The sequence below is a fragment of the Mobula hypostoma genome, chromosome 11 (assembly GCF_963921235.1).
Source record: "Mobula hypostoma chromosome 11, sMobHyp1.1, whole genome shotgun sequence".
Classification (NCBI taxonomy): domain Eukaryota; kingdom Metazoa; phylum Chordata; class Chondrichthyes; order Myliobatiformes; family Myliobatidae; genus Mobula; species Mobula hypostoma.
The window spans coordinates 45,006,717-45,030,352 of record NC_086107.1 but is presented as its reverse complement, the minus strand read 5'-3'; the positions used below and the strand labels follow the sequence as shown (position 1 = coordinate 45,030,352).

The following is a 23,636-nucleotide window of genomic DNA, read 5'->3' as shown; positions in this document are numbered from 1 at the left end:
TTAGCAAGAAATGCTTGATAAATCAAAGATGTTGAAGGCTACAAAGAGAATGTGTAAAATCATCCATGGTCTGGGGGGGTTTTAAGGAAGTAATGCAGGTTACTGTCTACAAGCACAAAGAAATGTCCCGAGGCAAAGGTGAGGATCTGTAGGATTTGCAGCAATCAAGTTGACTTTAGTTTATTGTAAATGTGGGCACTGTAATTATTATTTCACCTTTTTTACAGTTCATGTGAATATAAATTTGCTGCCTTTTATCTATTTATCTATCTATTATTTTTTGAGATACAACATGGAATAGGGCCTTCCGGCCCTTTGAGCCACCACCCTGCAAACTAGGGTTGCCAACTGTCCCGTATTAGCCGGGACATCCCGTATATTGGGCTAAATTGGTTTGCCCCTGACGGGACCGCCTTTGTCTCGTATTTCCCCCGCTAAGGTAGAGCGTTCCTATGAAACCTTTGGTAAGCTGAAATGGCGTGAAGCGCAGAAGCAATTACCTTTAATTTATATGGGAAAAATTTTTGAGTGTTCCCAGACCCAAAAAATAACCTACGAAATCATACCAAATAACACATAAAACCTAAAATAACACTAACATATAGTAAAAGCAGGAATGATATGATAATTACACAGCCTATATAAAGTAGAAATAATGTATGTACAGTGTAGTCAGGAAGATGAAGCCAAAACCGATTTGTGGGAAAAAAATTGGCACGTACGCGCATGCGCACATCACGCATGCACACACAGCTGCCCGCGCAAGGCTTCATGGTCATGGTAGTCCTTCTCAGGGTAAACACAAGTGTCCCATATTTGACTGCTACTTTTGTCCCTTATTTGGGAGTGAGAAAGTTGGCAACACTGCTGCAAAACCCGATTTAACCCTAGCCTAATCATGAGGCAATTTACAATGACCAATTAACCCACCAATCAGCACGCACTTGGACTGTGGGAGGAGACTCGAGCAGCCAGAGGAAATTACGTGGTCACAGGAGAACGTACAAACCCCTTACAAGCAGTGGCGGGATGATTCCTTATTAAACGTACTACTGAGAGCAGATTACTGTTCTAACAGATCAAGAATTAAATTTTAAGCATTGCAAGAGGCATGAACTTGCAAAGGCTACCTTGTCTAATCTGTTCCTATTGTGTGAAAGAGTGAGAAAAGTTATATTTCAGATTTAGTATCCAAATAATTGAGAAAATGGAAGGCAGAAAAAATCTAGATGTTGAACTAAAAACAGAAAATGATACAGATATTCGGCATGTGTGGATAAAGAAATAGTGTTAAGTTTCTAATAAAAGGTCATTGACCTGAAATATTAACTTTATTTCTTGCCTCACAGATGCTCCTCAATCTGCTGAGTGTCACCAGCATTTTATGTTTTTATGTTTGGGGAAACATCTTTCACTTTTGTACAATGAAATTAATTGTAAGTGACAACAGTATCGGATTGCATAAGATATACTTTGTGATAATATCTCCCTCAACACCAATATTGAAAATGTAATCACTTAAGACTGCAGATAATTGTCATAAATCATTCTAGACTTCTCTGTTTGAAGATAGAGGAAATATAAATCAGTCAAGGATTTACAACTGATGGCTGGTCAAATATTCATTTTATATTATGACTCTTGAGTTAAAATTAACTCAGAGTTATGTAATATAAGATGGGGGAAGTGGATTTCTATTGTTTCTTAACAACTTGGATTTTGACACCAATATAAATTGCCAGATTTGCTGAAGGCACCAAACTAGGGAGTGTATTGAAGGCGATAATGTTAGCAAAAGTCTAGCAGAAGGATTAAGACTGGTTACATAATCAGGCAGACAATTGGCAATTGAAATTTAACCTTGAAAAATGTATGCTGAGAACATGTGCATCATAAGTAGGCAATGAATGAAATTGAATTATCCAACTTGGAAAGGCATTTGGGAGTTACCTCAATAATGTCATTTTCAATGTCTGGGCAATGAAGGAATACAATAATAAAACAAAAGGATGAATGATGTAAGAATAGGAGAAAGTCTGTCAGCCCATGTGCTAGGTTCACCATTAAATTATATCATTGCTAATCTGCATATGGAGTCCATTTTCTGATCCTGGACTGAGCAGTTAGACAGCTCCAGAGAATGCAGTCTTAACGTCATTTGGGGTTGGCACTCCGTGCAACTTAACTTCAGTATTTTGTCAAAAAATGATAAGATCTGTCTAACAAATGGAGAAATGGAGCTGAAGCCAAGCATTATAAAGAAAATGCTAAGTAAACTAAACTAATTCTGTAACAACCCGAATCATTACTGTACTTGTGGAGTATAAAATATTTCTAGTTTTATCAAATAGTTAAAGTGCCCATCATTTAATGTTGAAACTTTGAGGGACGTATGTAGATAACAAACAATCTTTGTGGCTATTTCTGCAAGGAAAATAAATACATTTGTTCTTGTTTTTGAGGTTTCAATGATTCCACATGCTCTGGAATAGACCAGTGGGCTTCTGATTCCAAAACAGAAATTAAGTAAGAAACCTCAAATGATATAAACAGAAGATAACTTGAGAGGAGCAGTAGGGAGGAAAATAAATCATGTGATGAGAACCAAAGCAGCTCAGGCATGCCAGCAGCTCTCTTCCATTTATTGGTTTCCATTCTAGTCCAGCATTTTTCCAAATACTACTGTTTCTCACTAACTAGCTTTATTTATCTGGATTTTCTTTTATTACTGTCCAAAGGAGATAATTTATTTATCAGAGACCCCTCTACTTAATTCATGCTTAATAATATAGAGATTACATCTCATTCAAGAATCATTAGTTGAATTCCAGAAATTGACCTGCAGTTGACTTTCCGTTCATTTGGAAAAATTATAGATTTGGCTCTGCAAGTCTGGTCACAGGAAGATGCATGATAATTTCCTGTGAAGTCAAGCTTGTTGGATTGCTCTCTTTAACCTCTGTATCATTGTGGGTTCAGCGTTACATGGCAAAGCACTCGCAGATTTTGCTGCAGGAAACTAGAGTATTAACCTAGTCTGTGAGCCTTATTTGTCTGATTGTGTAAGCTGTTATTTTCCTTGTTTTGAAGATAAGCTATCCTGCAGTCAGTATCAAATTTATCAAATTCCAGTTTGAAATTCTGCTCAGTGAGGCAAAAGCTTGAAAGAAACAGCAGCTTCTGGATGGAGATGATTCTGATATGTGAAAACAGTTTCTAAGCAATCTGTTCGTCTTTTGCTTAACCTGTATTAATCATGCCACTGAAGGTCCATTAGGCAACATTTATCTTCTACAGCTGGTGTTTTTTATGCTGCATCTTTCTGCCCAGAGTGCATTACAATCGGCTCATTCCAGTTCATTGTTCTCCTGATTTTTTATGGAAAGGTTCTTGACCCCACTATGTTATAATGGGAAAACAAAATATATAGATGCCAAGTTATGAAATAAATGCTAGCTTTGCGAGCTGTGGTATCATTGGAATGATAATTATGTGGAATATTCCTCTGTTATTCTCAGCATGGATGCTGCTTGACACATTGAGCATGTCCACCATGTCTATCTTAATTATAGTGGGATCTTCATGTGAGATCCTACTACATTTCAATGACACAAATCTCATCCTCGAATCAGTATCTTAGTTGTGATAAAAGCCTAGTTGATTACATCTCATCTGAGAATCATTAGTTAAATCCGTAAATCACTGCCATAGCCATCTGATGTGATTATGAGCCACATAGATTAAGAATGCAGGATTTTTCCCTGTTCTAGGTTAATTTGGTTATTTTGACTATAGTAAGAGTAAAATTGAATAACTACTGCCAATGCTGTTGGTTGCGGGAGAAATCAGACATGACTGGGGGACATTGGCTAACAAAAGTGGTTAGCTCAATTGTGGTGTTCCTGCCATGACTTATGGTTTAATAGCTTCCAATTCTTATAGAATTGGTTTACACTGAACAATGGTTCTAGCAAAGTACATGCTTTCAAGACGGCAGTTGAAAATTGATTTGGCAAAAAAAGGATCGCTGTCGCACTCAAGCTTGAATTTTCAGTGTGTGGTCAAGCTAAACCAGTAATGTTTCCCATGATATTGGAAGAGAGCAGGCTGTGTTTGGTAATCAAATTTACTTCTAACAGATCCTGGCAGCTTCTTCTACTTTCTCAACATATTGATTGCCTGATTGGAGAGGTAATTTGACCTCTAGAATTCAAAGAGCATAGTTTTTGGACGAGAGCGTTAAACTCAATTATGTCAGTGCACAGTGAGCAGACCCTACATTTGTTTCCTATAAAGAAACAGCTTGGCAGCAAACAAAACCATTCAGATAGAGCAGCTGTTAAATGATAAAGCCAATCGAGTCAAATATTTAACTAAAGGCTTTCAATTGCTATTAAAACCAAAGGTTGAGAGTTCTCATTTATGTTTTTACCTCTGATACAGAAGAATACCAAAAAAAAGTAATCCTTGGCGCTCTTTCTATATCTATAAGTGCTGTTGCTTTATTTGCAGCACTCAGGCATTCTTTATAAAATATTTTGGAAGTCTGAGCAGAATATGTCTTTCAGTATTGTTTGTAAGATAATATAGACAAACTTCATTATTAGTTTTGTGAATTAAGTCAGCTCCATGGTCAATTACTTGACCATGAATTTACTGCAGCCAAAAAGGCAGCTGATATCCCTGAAGTAATGTAGGTGCTGTAGTTAAATGAATATTATTTTATTAAAACAGCACACACGAAATGCTGGAGGAGCAATATTGAGATGGTGAGGAATTTTGAAGATGAAACGATTGGAGTGGTGCCTCTATTACAGTACATTTTCTGTGAATAGAATGAGCTAGATGGCTTGAATGCTCTATTTTTATCAACTGTTTCTTACATTTGCATTATTTGATCATGGCTGGTAGTGGGGTGGTTTGAGCTTTCTGACTGCCTTATGCAATATGGATTCAACCATCACATTAACATGATGATATTATCCTTTTTACACTATCTTTCAAGGTCTAATTTAACAATGCTCTGAGTTAGGATTCTTTCACTAGACTTAGAGACAAACTTTGAATTTTGAATTTCAGATTTTAGCTTGCTTTGATCTGAGGTGAAACTAACATCCAACCAATAAAAATTAACTTAAAAGGAATAAGAGAATTGGAGTACTTTTTAGGAGGTAGTGAACAAATGAGGAGAACATAGTGGAGATGTTTTAAGGATGATTAGAGATGACACTCTAACCTTTATTGATATTTTGCCATTATATCACTGTAATACATTTATCAGGGTGGCAGGGTGGAGATACATCTCTACCAAAGTAGGAGTAAAGTGCCCCTTCCCTCCGCAAGCCTGTGGGTCAACCTTGGGCAAGGTGTAGAACCTGCTTAGACCCCCAGGTAAACTCATGGGAGAGGGTGGTGGACGGTCGTACGAGCGTATGGTGCATATGACAAGTCCTGGTTATGTGACCACTTACACCAGGCAGACAATTTCTGAAGAGTGTTGATAATGGCTGCGGTCACCCATCTTGTAAAGACACTGCCCAGAAGAAGGCAAAGGCAAACCACTTCTGTAGAAAAACTTGCTAAGAACAATCATGGTCATGGAAAGACCAGGATCATCTATGTCATACGACATGGCACTTAACAAAGGAATACTCTTATCAGAGTAGTACATTTTAAATCCATCCTCATTTTTGCTTAACATGTTCCCTTAAAAATCTATTCCTCAAATGAAAATGTTTAGCTTGAGCCAATAGTAATTTTGTGTTATTGACCCCCCCCCTCCCCAATAATGATTTGTACAGCTTTATTTCAACATACTTTATTGGAGTACTTCTGTGAGATTCTGCTTCCAGTATGGAGTAACAAGTCTAAGTACATGAGAATCAAGTTCAGAGTTATGTTTCAGATATTTGATAAACAAGTACTATCTAGTACGGCTTCAGGCCCTGAATGGAATCTTGCAAAATTGTCTTTACCTTTCATCTATAGTTAGGTGTATATTTCTTAAAGTCTTACACTTGTCAGCATTCAGGTCTAGATGTTGGTGCAGGGCAAAGGTGAAACTGGAACCAATGAAATTCTTTGCTTATAGTCTAGTGATTTGCTTAGACCAATTAAATTATTTTCCTATCCAAGCTCTGGAAATGTTGGAATATGTGATCTTGCATTGGTACAGGTACTCACAGTCATTTTGGTTGGAAAAATGCTGTATTATTCATGACAAACGAACTGAAAAGATACTTTGGTCTTCTGGGCAGTGAAGGATCAACTACCTACACAGTTCAGATAAACATGCTTGAGCCTTGCCATCAAGGCCTTTTCAATACAATGTGTTGGGAAAGAATGACACTTTTGGTCCAGAAACTCTTTGCTGAGGAAACTATTTATACCAATTGAATAGTTTGAAAAATATACCAGTCATTTTTATCCCCCTAATTTAATGTTCTTTCAGCTGGAGCCCAAGTAAACTATCGGAATACCCAAAATGGTGATGTGCAAAACTGTTTATTTTTCAACTTCGCTACAGTTTCCATCATGTCAGATCACACTCTAAAATTTCCATTCTCAATGTGTTCTTAAAGGATCTGGAGAAAGAAAACTGGGAAAGAGTTCTATGTTTTGAAGACTGTGATGGATGAGCTGGAAACAGGCAGGATATGTTATGAGTGCATGGATTCTGAACACAGTTACAGTGATACTAGTAGCCCTAGGGCAAACATTAGCCATGGCTGGTGCACATTCATTGAAAGGTAATCATTTGTGTTGGGGTAACTATCTGAGCTGCTGTAACATTCAAGTAGCGTGTTGCTTCTATGGTAAAAGGGAATCTTGTATCACATGTGAAACTCCTTTTTATTCTGTTTTTTTTTGCCTTTGGGTAATAGAAGAGCTAGTAAGTCTCTTTCTTAATTTGGTGGGAAAATAGTGGGTTGAAGTATTCAGGTATTTGTGCAGATTGAGTTTATTATCTCTATCTTTATTTCCACTAGCCACAGAAATGCTGAGATATTCAGACAGAGAAATGGATTTTTAAAGAACAAAAATAGAAGATTTTCAAATAATTTATAAAGTTATTCTCAACATGTCACAACAAAGACATTCCATTTTCTCTATCACCACCATAAATGACTTGTTTGAAAGTGTTGACTTGTATTGGTGTAAATTTATAGACACTGGTACCTCCCTGAAGTGAATTTGAAGTGAGTGGGTGATTGACTGTGGGAGTATATCACTGTTTAACTTGGAGCAGGAATCCTAGCTAATTTCTTCAGTAATTAGGGCAGAGCTATTGAGGCAAGTGTATTATGTCCTGGTGTATTTCTTGATTGGCATGAACTAATGTAGAGTAGATTAGAATGAACTATGGAATCTTTCTATGTGATTCAGTTAGTTTGTCAGAACCAAGACAGCAGGTGAAGCAATCTGATAAATTGGTAAATTGGTTTATTATTGTCACAAGTAGTGAGGTAAAGTGAAAAACTTGACCTGCATAGTGTCCATACAGATCAATTAATTACAACAGCGCATTGAGGTGGTAATAGGGAAAACAGTAACAGAGTGCAGAATAAGTGTCATAAGAAAGTACAGTGCACGTAGACAAATACAGGTAGCATTGTCATAATGAGGACAGGAGTCTGAGCTCGCGTCCATCTTATTGTACCAGGGAACTATACAATAATCTTATAACAGCGGAATGGATGCTGTCCTAGAGCCTGCTGGTATGTACTTCCAGGCTTTTGTATATTCTGCCCGGTGGAAGGGGAAAGAGGAGAGAATATCTGTCATAGGTGGGGTCTTTGATTACACTGGCTGCTTTACCAAGGAAGCAAAAAGGGTAAACAGAATTCTTGGAAGGAGGCTGGTTTCCATGATCTGCTGAGCTGTGCCCACAACTCTCTGCAGTTTCTTGCAGTCACAGACAGAACAGTTGCCATACCAAGACACAATGCATATGGATATGATGCTTTTTCTATGGTGCACTGATAAAATCCGGTGAAGATCAAAGGGCATGTCAAATTTCTTTAGACTCCTGAGGAAGTAAAGGCGCTGATGAGCTTTCTTGGCCGTGGCGTCATTGTGGTTGGACCAGGACAATCTATCATTCAATCCTCGGGATATGAAGCTCTCAATTCTCTCCATCTCTGCACTGTTGATGCACTGCCCCACCTGCTGAAGCCAATGACCACCTGATTCATTTTGCTAGCATTGAAGGAAAGGTTGTAGTCATGATACCACGTCATTCCTTCTTGTCCTCTGATTCATTGTTATTTGAGATACAGCCCACTACAGTGGTATCATTTACAAACTTATAGATGGAGTTAGTACAGAATCTAGCCACGCACTCCTGAGTGTACAGGGGGTTGAGAATGCAGCCTCATTGGGTCACCAATGTTGAAAATAATTGTGGGCGTGGCATTGCGGCCTATCCTTACTGATTGTAGTTTGTTGGTCATAAAGTCAAGGGTCTAGATGCAAAGGGTGGTATTGAGCCCCAGGTCTAGAAGTTTGCAGATGTGCTTGCTTAAAATAATAGTATTGAAGGTAGATCTATCATCAACAAACAAGAGCTTAGTGTAGGTGTCTTTACTCCCCAGATGCTTCAGAGAAGAGTGCATGGCCAGGGAGATGATGTTTTCCATTGACCTGTTTCAGCAGTAGGCAAACTGTAATGGGCCGAGGTTGTCTGGGAAACTGAAGTTAGTGCATGCCGTAACCAGCCTGTCAAAGCACTTCATGATGGTGGATGTCAGAGCCATGGACGGTAGTTATTAGGCATGTTAGCTTCTTGTTTTCCAGTTGCCGGGATGATAGTGGTCTTCTTAAAGTAAGTGGGAACTGCGGGTTGAAACAGGGAGAAGTTAAAAAAAAGTCTGCAAATATCCCTGCCAGCTAATCTGCACAGGATCTAAGGAGCATCTTTCAAAATGAAAGTTAGAAAAGGGAGGTTTGCTCTGTAAAGTCTTGTATACTATATCAGCTTGTCTATTTTCAGAGTCTTTCAGAGAATAAAATAAAGCATAGGTAAGCTGAGGAGGATGTAAATCTTTGTGCTGCAGCCTGTGGCTTTTGCTTACTCAATTCTAATTTTTAAACATTCCCTTCAGTTTGGAAAGACAGTTAGTGAAAGACAAATTAAGGTCTCAGTTTTTGCAAAGATTGCCTTTCAGGAATCAATTGATTTCTGATATTTAGCAGCAGCATGAACAAATGAAGTGTAAGGAATGTAATATTACTGTTTGAATAGAGAGGGGCAATAATCATTCTTGTGAAGACTGATGGCTCTCACCTTAACCTGAAAGTCCTGAATCAATTGGTTCCATTCTGCTTTAATTTACCAAACTGTTTACTTGCAGTTGTATAATGTAGAGAAATAAGCACACACTTTGACTGCTGGCTTGAAGTAGTAAACCAATTCATTCAAATGAAGAAGCAGCCTAATTATAACCTTTCTAGGCTAGGCAAAAGTTTGAACAAATGAGGCCAACTATGCTCTTTGTATTATATATCCCACTGATGTCTGTGCAGCATAGTGTCACAATATTCTCCTGAAGTGTCATGGATGCAGTTCTCATTGTTGTGATAGCATTTTGTTTTTTTTTAAATCCTTCCCCCCCCCCCAATAATATCACAAACAATGTAAACATTCCTATCTTACCATCACTTTGGAAACTGAATATTCAAAATTTCCTCATACTTCCTTGAGTTGTGCTTCTGCAGACATTGCTCAGATTTCAAATCTGTCAATCACTCTTTTTATTTATTTAGTATTAGTACCTACTTTACATTTGCACCTGACTTTTAATTCTCTCCTTACACTTCCCAGTCTAAAGGCAGGGTTAATGATCCCATGTAGGATTTGATGATGCTGCTGGTTTAGTTGTTAGTTCCCTTCAATCATCTAACATTTAGCTTCGACAACTAAAAATACACTCCCTCACCTCATTTGTTTTATCTGCTTTCTGTATCACGCTCCTGATCTTGAAGATTTTCTCAAATCTTTCAACCCTGTCTCAAGCAGGATCAAATCTATCAGCACTGCTGAAAACACCATTCTTGCTGACTTCAGTTTTCACTCAATAATTGCTGCAATGGTGATGCTTGTCTGCTGATCAGGCTAACACTAATTGGGAGTCTTTTGTTTTGCTGTATGGCCCTGAATAACTTATCAATTAGCTTTTACACCCACCTCTGATCTTATGAGTACTCAACTATGGCTCGGAAAGATATCATACTCTGTAGAACATTTCCACTTTGTTTGACACCATAGATCGATTGACTGTGAGCCTTTGAAATTCTTTTTGCATCCTTCACTTGATCCAATTGCTGCTTTCACTCTTCTATCCCTTCTAACTGTGCATACAAAGAAACTGATACTATTCTATTCTCGTGGGTTGATTTTCCCCTTGTTTCATACCTCAGGTCTATCATTTTATTGCTCATTTAAAAAACCTTTGCACGTCATATCTGGAACTTTAACTGGTATAAGACATATTGAGCCAATATTACCTTACTTGTCAATTCTGTATTACTGCAGTCTGAGTTTTAACTATGCACTTTATAATGGTGGCATGTTGGACCTCTTAGCAGTGTACATTTCAGTCTATTATCCACCTTCTGTAACCTTTGTGAGTTTTTCATTGTTTCTTTGTATTAGAGGTAGAAGCAGCCAACACTCAGTAAACCAGATCCCCTATGTTTAAGGCTATAGATGAAATGACAGTGGGTCTTAGAAAATTCTTTGCTTCCACTAAATTAGCTGGTATCTTATCAACCTAGAATTTATTCTACATTCTACATACATTAGTTTCTTTAGACATGTACTGTCAGTCATTTTGCACTGCAATCGTCGTTCATTGGTGGATCAGTTCTTTATTTCAGTTCGTCAAGCTGAAGTTTCTTCATATATCTCACGTATCTTCCCACTAGTTGCTACCTGGAATGATCTCTATTTTAGTTTTTAGTCTTTATTCATATACTTTAATCTGAAGTTCCTTTGATTTTAAAGGTGATTCCTACCTCAGCTCTATTGCAAAATTTACCTCTAGGATTCCTGGTTTCCTCTTAACATGTCAAATACCAAGCAACACACACAAAATGCTGGAGTAACTCAGCATCTATGGAAAAGAGTAAACAGTCAACGTTTCGGACGGAGAACCATCATCAGGACAGTTGTATTTATAAATCTCAAGTCAGTTGAAATCTGTAGGATTTTCAATACATCTTGTTTTAGATTTTGGATCAGATCCAAGAAAATCTTTGCTTGTTTGGCGGCAATTTTTCTTTTACCTTTAGCCAGCAAACTTTTTCTGTTTCACACTCTCTGTCATAGACTTCCTAATTTTCATTAATTACTCAAAACTTCTATGATGTTTCTTTGTGCTTTCATTCTCTTTAAAGATTGTAAATGTTATACTGAACACCTCTATATCCCACAATACTGAAAACAAAAAGCCCTGAAATCTACTCAGATTGTTGCTTTCTCAGCCCTTTGAGTTGAATGGCTTCTTAGCCTTTATATCCTTTGGGCTGTTTATATCAAAGCTGACCAATATCTAGTTAGTATTTTATGATTTGCTTCATCTCATTCACTTTTACCAGCTTTCATATTCCCTGAAATATTGGGCTTGACTTTGCATAGTTTGAAATTGATTTCTACTCTCTTCTGGTAACATTAATCGATGATATATGTTAATTTCATCACCTTTGGTGGCAACATTGGAATGAAATCACTCACAATATCATTCTCCCACAACATCACAACATAAAAGGATAATTTCTCGATTTTTGACAGACCCGTGTATTTTTTTATTTACTTGATTCAGATGAGTAGAATATGGAAGACAGGTTTGAAATCTCTTTGGGATTTCGTCTCTTCTGTTACTTACAGATGCCCCAGTTTTCCTGATGGATTATGAGAAGATAATGAAGATTAGTGTAGGGCCTATAACACAGAAACAGGCCATTCAGCCCATCTAGTCTGTGCCAAAGTATTAATCTGTCTACTCACATTGACCTGCACCCAGAACAAAGCCCTCCATACCCCTCCCATCCATGTACCTATACAAATTTCTCTTAAATGTTGAAATCAAACCCCTAACAACCACTTCAGCTGGCATCTTGTTCCACACTCTCACCACCTTCTGAACGAAGAAGTTCTTTCTCATGTACTCGGTAAACATTTCATCTTTCACCCTTAACCCCTTACCTCTAGTTCTAGTCTCACCCAATCTCAGTCAAAAAATCACTGAACTTGTGCTTTGATGTCTCACCTGTGACAGAGTAAGTTATCCAAATTAGACCTGATTCCTGTATCAACTACCAAATACAGAAGCCAATTACTGATTTGTGGGTAATAAAATGGATTGAAGGGTTCTGTACTTGAATTTATTTGTATGTTCTGAATTTGTGTTCACATAACTAGACTCATTTTTAATATTACTCTCCATCCATCAATATTTGACATTACCATCATTTAAAAAATAGTTGTGCCACTTGCTGTACTGTAATCCTGATGCAAAGCAACACTTACAAATGTTAAATTAAACAATTTAGTAATATGTTTTGTTCCTAATAACATTGCTTATCTTTAGAACATTGTGACTCCTCGTATGCCCAATAGTCTCTTCAGCTGAAATTCATAATACCCATATAATTAAGTTACGATACAAGCATCATGAGTCTTTATTATTTCAAAAGCCCCAGAGTGTGCTGAACACTTGCAGTACATACAGTGTATTTCAACACATGATATCATTAAAATTACACATGGTAAAATTATTATTCTAGCCGATTCCTGATGAAATCCAATATCCTATTTTATTTAAACATTTTGTTCACTTTTTGAAACATTCAGGTTGTACTCTGCCTTAAATTGTTTGTTTGTGTATTTAATTCTGCAGAATTCTGAGAAGGTTCGGATATAAGGAATGCCACGCATTAATATAGTGCCTTATTGTCTCAAGGAATCATCAAAGTGCTTCACACATAATGGGAAACATTGTATTGGTGCAGTTACATAGGTGAATGCAGTGACTACTTATTTCTCATCGGGTTCCACAGATGGGAATGAAATGAATGGCAAATCCGTTCTACATAAATTTAGTTGATTGAGGGTTATTGACAAGGATGACGTTCAGAAAACTATCCATGGCTGATTTAAATTTTGCTCAGCCTGACATAAACAGCTACTAGTTGCCTTAATAGTGCTGGTCTTCATAATGATCCTCAGTACCCACTGCATCTTGTTGAGGAATTTGGGAAGGGATACAGATGCATACTTTTTTTTCCATTGGAAGGCTCATTGGAAAATACGAATTAACAGTTAATGACTTTGGTAACATTTGCTTTCAAATTACAGAATGATTTTTGGTTCAGTGAAGATGTGGGCTGTTTGGAGCCAGTTTCTTGGCACCCCAGCTCTGATTTCTCCCATTTTAGCTCTCTTCCTCACAGGCCCTGGTGCTCCTGCATATTAAAATTTAACATCACAAATCAAATCTCTTTAGATAGGCAGGTTGCTTTCTTCAAAATGATAGAAGAAAGCTGATTTAAATTATGATAGGGCAGTTGGTGAAAAGACAGCCATAATAATAGCCTTTGTGACCAGGTGCTAGAGCAGCACTGAAGTAAAAGTGAACCCTCCTTCCATTAATTGAATATAAAGAAGTGAATATAAATGACAGACCACATCAATCCTGGTGGTTAACCAGTCAATAAACAAGGATGAAAGGCAGGTGTTGTTCTGCAGGTATTACACTTAACTATATGGGAATAAGTGAGGTGATATGGTTGTAGTCCCCATTTGAAAATAAGGTGCTAGAATTTCAGCTGTTAAACACCACCATTCACATTCTCATCATATTTTAAAGCATTTTATAATAATTCAAGGATTGTTGTTGGGTAGCAAGACATGGCAGCCAATTAAGGTACACCAGGATCTCCCAGATTATAGCCCATTTATGTTTTTGATCCTAAAGACAATGAGAAACTCTGTAGCAGATCTTTATATTTACAATCATTTATAGCTATCTTGTGAGGAAGTTTGGATCTAAGGTGAATGTTTCCTTGGAAAATAAGCAACTATGTCAAAAAAATATTTACCTCTGCGGTGCCCTGGAATATCTACCCTGATTACATATTCAGAACTTACAATGGGGCATGAGCCCATGGTCTTTTGCTTTCACTGCTACTGAGCCAGTGTCTGGATTCACAACACCATAAACACCAACTGTGGATAGCTGATCAAATGGGAGGACTCAGCTATTTAATTCAAAACCAGAATCATATGTTGTTTGTCCATGGTTGGCGTCGATGAGGACCTCGACACCATAATGATGGTGTCGAGACTAGCGCGTGATTTGGATTTAATTCAAAACCAGAATCATATAAGTTTTATTTGTTTAGAGGTGTGTCAGTATTTGAATCTTTTCTTTGAGATACACATTTATAAATGGACTCTTCATTAAATTATATCCCTTACAAATTGATGCTTATGTTGACTGACCTGATAGTAAAATTTAGTTTCAGAATGGAGTGGCAGCTCTAATTTAAATTTATAATTTTTGTGGCACAGAATAATACTGTGAGGGTGTTTTGTACAGTGAAATTGAGCTTCACGTCACAGAAGGAGTTTCAACCTCTCAATCCCTTGTAGTGATGCATCTGTCATTAGAACTATTTCACTATCTATATCTTCCTGAAAGATTCTCGCTATCAGGAATAATTAACAGAGGTAACACCATTTGAATCTTAAAGAGCTTGAAAGGAATCAAATTAACGAAGGAGACTCATAAAAATATTTGTCACACTGGAGAAAACCATAAACCTGGTTAACTTGGGAGTGTGTCAGTATGAAGCGGACTGTGTACCTGGTACAATTTTGCTACGATACTCTTCTTTTTAAAAATAGGTGAAAATCATCCTTTCTAAATAATGGAGGGTTAAAAAATAATGGGCTATACCTCATTACTAACAGCAGGCCACTGATACATGATGATGAGCAGTAAATATAGACTAGCATTTTCTGGATTTTCCAGAGTTAAATTTGAGCTCAAAGCTATCCCATTCCAAAATGATAAGACTCTGAATAGCAAAAAAGGCCCTGTGTAGTGGTAGAACCATGTACAATAAAATGTCAGCATGAGGATAGGACCCTGATGAAACTAAGGAAAAATCCTTTGATTTTTGTTCAAACCATGCTCCCACTTTTAGCCTACTCCTAAACATTGAGAACTTAAAATCCCGAGAGTTCCTGATATTCACAAGCCATTAAAATCATTAAAAGACTTTAAAAATCTTAAAAACTATTAAATTAAAAACCATAACAATTTTAAATATCTGATACTTACCTAAGTTCCTTGTAGACCATTCCTCTCCACTCAAACAAATGGTTTCACTGTCCTGAGCCGGATCTAAACTAATGTTGGTTCAGCAGGCAATCTCAGGTCTGCATCCAAAGGTCTTGCATTCATGCCGTGTTTTATGTCTGAATATATATCATGAATGAAACTGCTGAGGATTGTATTGAGTTTGTGCTTTGCTGATGCACGGCATGAGGAGTCTAAAGTTGACTGCAGTCAGGGAATCTTCAGTGAAGGATGGCTGGCAAGTTTAGAACATCCGTGTTTTCATGGGAATGCTGAACTTCATTACACTTGTGCTGAGAAATGCCAGCGGTTCAAAGCAGAATTGCTTGAATTTCCCAGCATGCTCTGGCCTAATGTCAAGGGACGGAAGGAGTTTATGAGGTTGAGTGATGTGACTTAAAGGTCTTCCCAGGCATTTCCCTGTGCTTGATCTAATCATCTACTGTAATGTTTAGTAGAAATATCGCCTATCCAGATTATCTTGAGATTCTGTCAATATTCAGCAAAAATTACAGCAGCCAATCAGAAGGAGCCTAGCAGCACTGGTGTTTTACAACAGCTGTTCCATCTGTTGTGGTTGGTTAGTTTGGCGTTGGAGTAATACATGTCCTACACTCTGCAGTGTACAGAAGAAGTACAGTATCAGAAGGCTGATGGTCATCTCTGTTCTGGATCTGTTTCTGTTCTGATATTGGTCTTTTTTCTCCGTATTCAGAGGCCTTGATCCCAGCAGGCAATGAATTTCTTGGATGGGATATTACGCAAACATTATTTAACAATTTTACCCTAGTGCTGTCTTGAAGGGAAGTCTCTGTTCAATCTAGCTATTTTATAGCCAGTAATTAGCTTCATAGGAAAAGCTTTGAGAGGGCATTTTCAAAATGTGGAAGCTTAATTTTCATTATCTTTGATTTGTGGTTGTCTCAAATTTTAGTTTTTATTTCTCCTATTGTGTATTCTTTTAATATTCAGTGCAAAGTACACATTTATAAAATTTTCAGGGTTCATGTCCATCATGAATAAAACCATTAAACGTATTAAAATAAGGAAACAGTAGCAGAATGATTCTAAGAAAGAAGGGGTGTGAGGATATGAGAATAGGTGAAATTATCAATAAGTAGCATTAAATCTCTTAGTGCAAGCGAATTCTTTCACAATTTTAATTTCACCCTGAAATAAGTCATTGCTGGTAGTGTCAGAGGGTGACACTTTCCACCAGCTTCTGCTAAGGCCACTTGAAGAATCAAATTGAAACAAGGAGAGGCAGCTACTTAATAGACCTCTGTTCTAACTGATTTTCCATCCCACAGTCCCACTGTTTCTCCATTGGTTAGAAACTGTGCAACAAGTTATTTAAATTAAAAAAGTGAAAGCTGCATTTGCCTTCCCTGGCTGCCTCTGCTGTGTGTATCTGGATGGAGGCGGGTGTTTTGGAAAGATCTGTCATGAAATTGAACTCATGTTGCTTATGTTTATGTGAGTTTGGAAGAAAGCATCGGGCCTACTGTCTGTGTAATTGGTACTTCAGTAAAGCATTGTAAAGCTGATTCTAGGAGCTGTGCGCCATTCATAACAGGATGCTTATTCTAAAGGAAGAGCCCTTGGCAAAAATTGTTACATTAGTGAGACTCAAACATCTCCGTGTAGCAATGCTGTAACTGAGAAAGTGAGAAATTACCACATGATAGAGAAGTGTGAGAGACCATGGGGAGGGTGACTATAGTAGAGGGAAAGATCATGGGGAGGGCAAAGCAATGTTGTTTGGAATTTAATCATGATACATGCGAAGTGATGGATTGTGAACATTTCAAGACATAACATGGATGGTGGGGTCCCGCAGAAACTGAAGAACAGAGGGATCTTTGTGTACGGTTACAAAGATCTCTAAAGATGGCAGTGCCAGGTAGGTAAGGTGTTGAAGAGACAGTTCCATTTGTTTGCAAGAGCATAAAGAGTAATAGCAGTAAGATAATGTTGCAGTTTTATAAAACATTGGCTAGTGACGGCTGGAATACCCCATGATATTTGATCATTACACTATAGGTAGTACTGAACGTGTACAAAGGAGACTCACCAGGATGCTGACTAGCTGGAACATTTCATTTATGAGGAGAGACTGGAAACATTAGACTTGTTTTTCTTGGAGCAGAGGAGCTGAGGGTGTATCTAATTGAGCTATACAAAACTATGAAGAGCACCGATAGGATAGATGGCAAGAAACTTCTCCCTATATCAAAGGTGTCTGAAATCTAACAAGATAGTTTTGAGCAAAGAGGTGATAGTTCAGAGGGAATCTGAGGATTTTTTTCCTTTCATTGTGGTTAGGATTTGGAATACATTGCCAGAGAGTTTGGTTGAGCCAGACAGTCTCACAATATTTAAGTGGTTTATAGATAAGCCTTTGAAATGCCAAGACACTGAAGAGTTCCTCTTCGCACCTTTGGTGCATTGGGCAACATTTGCCCTTTCTTTAGCACTTGTCTGTGTTTAATGAGGTCGAGTTGCTAGCTTGACGCTCAACCCGGCATGGATGGAAGACGTGCAAGGAGCCAGCGGGATTTGAACCCTGGACCACTTGTCTCAAAGTCTGGTGTGGATGCCACTACGCCACTGGCTGGCAAATGACATTGAAGGCTACAGGACAAATACTGGAAAATATGGTGTGTATGGATGGACACTTGATGCTGGGCACCGGTTTTTATGCTTTTCTCTCTATAACCCTAGTTCTATGAGTTTACTCTGTGATCGAGAAGTTAAGATATAATGGGGTAGGTGAGAGATGACAGGAGAGATGAGGAGTATGTAATTCCGGGAGAGGATGATAAAGTGTCATTTGCCGATGAACGTGAAACATCATGGGGTGGGCAAATGGCAGTCGCATTGTCATAGTCCGGTCCGTGAAGTCTGCATTCCGGTTCACGGTCTGATCCATCGACCCTCGCTCCAGGTTTTCCTGTCTACCCTCTTTCTGTTCCTGTTGAGCACTAATTGAGGCAGCTGATTCTCATTGGGGCTGGCTGCATAAATACCTCCAGAGACCAGGGCATGGCGGCTGGATTGTTCTTGTTCTTACTCCTTGTATCTCTTCCCCTGCCTTCTGTTTCCTCGCCTGAAGCCCTGCCTTGTCTTGCCGATAACTCTCGCCTTGCTTTGCCTGTAGTCTTGTCTTGGAGCCACCCTGTACCTAGCTCCCTTCCTGTCCCTTGCCTCTGCCAGGTAAGTCAGGCCGTCTTGCCATTACCCTGCAGTTGGTTCTGTCCCATCCTGTCCCTTGTCTCCGTCGGGTAAGCCAGGCTGTCTTGCTGTTACCTACGGTTGGTTCTGTCCCTTGTCTCCATCGGGTAAGCCAGGCTGTCTTGCCGTTACCTACAGTTGGTTCTATCCCTTCCTGTCTCTTGCCTCCATCGGGTATGCCAGGCTGTATTGCTGTTACCCTGCGGTTGGTTCTGTCCTTTCCTGTCCCTTGCCTCCATCGGGTGGAGATCTGCACCCTGCCCAGGAGTACCATGCCCTGCCCAGGAGTGCCGCGCCCTGCCCAGGAGGAGCTTCAAGACCTCGAGCCTCGAGCCTCGCCCCCAAGCCAAGCTTCAAGACCCCAAGCCTCAAGTCTCTGGTCTCCTGCCTTGCCTCAAGTCTCTGGTCTCCAGCCTCGCCTCGTCTCTGGTCTCCAGCCTCGCCTCAAGTCTCTGGTCTCCAGCCTCGCCTCAAGTCTCTGGTCTCCAGCCTCGTCCTGCCTGCCAGTCAAGTCACGTCCTTGCGTAGTTCTGAGGTCCGAGCCAGAGGCAAGACCCAGGTTCTGGGCCCTTGTCCTGTCTCTGGCTTTGAGTCCAAGCCTGGGCTCCTAGCTCTCTTGTCTTGTCCTTTTCCGGGTTCCCGGTTTTCGTGTCCATGTCCTAGCCCTCACCCTGTATCCTAGTCCTGTCCCTAGTACTTCAGTGTCTATGTCTTGCACTTGGGTCCGTTCCCAGCCACGTCCTTATGACACACATGGCAGGTAAAATAAGAAACGGAATGTACTACTACTTGCTCTATGTCAAGTTAACCGATAGAATATGTCATAGAACATTGGCTGGAATTCTTACTCTGTATGCTGGTTACTGTTGCACACCATAAACTGGCACTGCAAACTCCTTACCTGGAGGCAGCACATATAGTTCTGGAACACAGTTCAATTCCGAACTATGTTTTATTTTGCACTTAGAAATTGAATGAATGCTACATAGCTTCCATAATAATCTTGTTTTCTGCACACAGATTTAAACAAAGATTTTCTTTATGGGTGCCCAGGGTGATTGGTAAAGATCCTGAAGTACAGGGTTGGCAAATGTAGCATTGAGGATGCGAGATCGCTATGCAATAGTGAGGTAGGAATTCACCAGTTAATATGAGCTTAAAGCCTTGTTTGTAACATGGGGAATGAATGATTGCTGTGTAACCAAAGAGTCATAGATTATTTTTTTTTTTGCAGAGTGAGAAAATGTTCTCTGCAACAGGGTAAGAGATTGCTGTATGTCAGAGAACTTAAGATTGTTGCACATCACAGCAATGAGGTTGCTACATATTGGAGATTAAGTGATCACTGAATCACTGACAATGTGAGTGATCAATCTGTACTGGACAGATTGAGAGAATGCTGTGTATTTGAGAGAGAAAAAAACATCAGAATATATATTGGACAGATCACTATATTAGACAGAATGATAGATCACACTATATATCTGGGAGATTGTTGCACATACGATATTGCTGTACATTCAAAAGACTGAAAGATTGCTGTCATCGAAGAGTAGCCTTTACATAAACATTGGTGAAATTACTGTACGACATTACAGGGGATTACTGCATGCGGGAGAGCATGCTTTAGATTATATCAATATGGGAGTTCCTCAGAAAAGTTTTCTCAGCTGAGCTTTTTTCATTGATTCCATCCATAACCTTACCTCCGTGATAAGGCCAGAAACAGGGTTGCTTGCTGACGATTCTAGTGTTTACTCCCATGCATAGCTCTTCTCATAATGAAGCAGACCGTGACAAACTGCAGCGTGACTGGGACATCATCCAAGCTTTGTTTAAGAAGTAGTAAGCAATATTTATGTCATAAATGTGCTGGGAGCTGTTTATTTTCAGCAAAAGAAAAAAAAAACCCAAGCAGCTACTTTGGTCTTCAGTGGTACTTCCTCCACCTCAAGTACCCAGTGCTGCTAATTTGTCAAGTTGACTTGGATTCCAAATGGTGTGTGATGCTGGATCAAAATCTTGTAATCCTCCATCTAACACCGTATTGGGAGTGCTTTCACCACATTGACTGCAATGGGTCAAGAAGATGGCTCATTATTTCCTTTGTGAGACAACCTGTCAAAGGCAGCCAGGTGTCATGGCAACTTTAACCACATCACAAACATTAGAGAAGTATTAAAACCACATTAGCATAAAAAACTATGTCCTACATGGCTTTCCAAGAAAACGTTATCCCATATACCCACTTCCTTAATAGTGATAGAGGTCCTCTTGTCCTTACCTACAATGCCATCAGCCTCTGCATTCAACACATTATTCTCCACAACTTCTTCCATATTCGAAGTGATCCTACTACTAAACATATCTTTAACTCCACCCCTCCCTCAGGGATTGCTCTCTCTGCGATTCCCTTGTCTATTCGTCCCTCCCTACTAATTTCTCTCACAGCACTTACCCCTTCGAGTAGTCTAAGTTCTCCACCTGCCCATGCTCTTATCCCTCATCTCCATTCAGGGTCCAGGCAGTCCTTCTGGCTGAGACAATACTTATCTGCGAATCTGCTGGGGTCATCTGTTGTGTCGGGTGCTCCTGATGCAGCCTCCTCTGCATTGGTGAGACCCATTGTAAATTGGTGGACAGCTTCATCGAGCACCGCCTCTCCATATACCACAACTGGGATTTCCCAGTGGCCTAACATTTTAAATCTCATTCCCATTTTTGTTCTGACATGTCAGCCCATGGCCTTCTCTTGTGCCAAGATGATACCGCCCTCAGGGTGGAGGAGAAACAACTTCTATTCCATGTGGGTAGCCTCCAACTTGATGGCATGAATATCCACCGAGTCTTCCTCTATTCCCCACTGTGACCTTTCACCTCTTTTCACCTGCTATTACTTCCCATGGGTGTCCTCCTCTTTCCTTTTCTCTTATGACTCACTCTTTTCTTCTACAGTTTCTTCCTTCTCCAGCCCTTGACCTTTCCCTCCCACCTGGCTTCACCTATCACCTTCCAACTGGCCTCCTTCCTTCCCCCATCTTTTATTCTGTTATCTTCCCCCTTCCTTCCCAGTCCTGAAGAGGGGTCTCAACCCAAAACATCGACTACCTATTAATTTTCACAAATGCTGCCTGACTTGTTGAGTTCCTCAAGCATTTTGTGTGTGTTCCAAATGTTATAAAATGAATCCTGAACTAGGAAAGAGAAGATAAGAGTAGTGATTCATAGCTAGTCCATTTTTTGATTCTTTTGCACCTTGGTATGGTCCCTGAGGAGGGAATTGGAGTAAAGACCTCATGAAATATGGAAAGAATTTGGAATGAAAGCAGATATGAAGAGCTCAGCCAGTCAAGCAACATGTGTGGAAGGAGAAAATAGTCAGTGGTTAACTCTGCTACCAATAGTGGCTGAAAACGAAGGCATCAAACAGACCAGAGTCAGAGCAAAGTGTTGTTTGAGAGAAGATGAGGAGATATATGAGATTTTAAAAATAAATGGGCACAACCTTGAGGGTCAGTACTTGAAATCACTCAAGGTAATTGAAGACAGGAGAATGGTGATCAGATGATAGAGCAAATGAAAAAGTATTGGTTGAAGTGATTTGGTCACATTGGGGAATGTATAGAAGGTAGGGAATAGCACATCTATAGAGCACTGAACATCTAGGATGACCAAATGTGCATGTAGGTCACAGTGGGAGAATGACAGAGTTACCATAGGGTGATATTAAATAAATAGTCATAATAATTCAGGAGATACAGAATTTAAATCTCATCTAAAAGCCACGATGAGAAACAAGATTGGTAGAGAGTTAGAGTGCCTTGAAACTATTACCACCCACTGTCTCCCAACTCCATCCTTTCATCATCCCGTTTCTCACCTGGTTCACTTATTGCCTGCCAATCCTTGCCTCAGCCCTCTCTTCTCTCCTCCTTATACTGGTTATCGTCTGGTTATACTGGGTTTCGCCCCTCTATGTTCCTATTGCTGATGCAGTCTCATTGTGAAATGTTGACTGTCCCTCTTTCTTCATAGCTGCTGAATAGTCCACTAGGTTCCTCCAGGACTTTGCTTTTTGCACCTTGAGATGGTCCCTGGGGAGGATATTAGATCATTTTGCATGAAAAGAAAATCACAAAGCTGAGAATGATGCTCTAAATGATACATTAAATTGGCTGAAGGTGGATATTTTTTAGATCTCAATTCTAAATAAGTAGCTTGACACAATGGAGTAGTATTGGGCTCTTGATTCTGGTGATGGCAGATTTTTAATAAAGCGTATGGAAGAATATGTAACATAAAGATAACACTCAGTTTTAGAACTACAATATATCATAGGCCTTTGTATATTTGGGGAGAATTATATATCATTGAACTTGCTGTATGCCAATGCAGCATATTCTGTATGAAATATATATTTAACATAATCTGGTATATACTTTATTTAGATTGCAATATATTGTATATCAAAGAGCATGCTTTTTCTCACATATCACGAAAGACTGCTTTGTATTGGAAGGATTACTTCATAGGAAACAGAGTGCTATAGATCAAGAGTTTGCTGTGTATTAAAGAGAATATTATGTGCGGAGAAACTCTTTGATATCAGAGGAATGTTAAATATTATAAACAATTAGTACATTTTAGGAAATGTTTTAGAACAGAATGATACTGTATGCACTGTATATCACAAATTATACTATGTGTTCAAGGAAGTGGTGCAATTTAGAGAATGCTGTACATATAAAAATGTTCTTTATTGAAGAAACTTTGTCTAACCCTTAGAGTTTGCATGCTGTAAAATTAAATAAGGTGTTCTTTTTCACTGAATCACTGATTATGTGATTCTGCAAATTTTCACTGTACTCCATCTACTTTCTTGTATATTACAAATATCAATGCATTATGCAGCGACCAATATACCAGAAAGAAAGAATATATTACATCAGATTGATTGTTAAATATTAGTAGAAGTTCTATATTCCTATTGCTGATGCTATTGCTATTGCTATTGCTAATAGAGAAGGCTATTGGGGT

General features: G+C 39.0%; 1 protein-coding gene across 16 annotated transcripts in view; it reads left to right on the top strand.

Moving 5' to 3' along the window:
* sox6 (SRY-box transcription factor 6) overlaps positions 1 to 23,636 on the top strand; it is a 630,558-nt gene that overhangs the window by 67,895 nt on the left and 539,027 nt on the right. For 8 of the 16 annotated variants that reach the window (XM_063061928.1, XM_063061926.1, XM_063061908.1 and 5 more), the window contains exon 2: positions 19,620 to 19,729. The exons of the other annotated variants lie outside the window; for them this stretch is intronic. In XM_063061928.1, coding sequence (XP_062917998.1) covers positions 19,704 to 19,729 — 26 coding nt within the window. In that variant the 5' untranslated portion in view covers positions 19,620 to 19,703. The remainder of the gene's footprint in view (positions 1 to 19,619; positions 19,730 to 23,636) is intronic. 16 annotated transcript variants of the gene reach the window in all.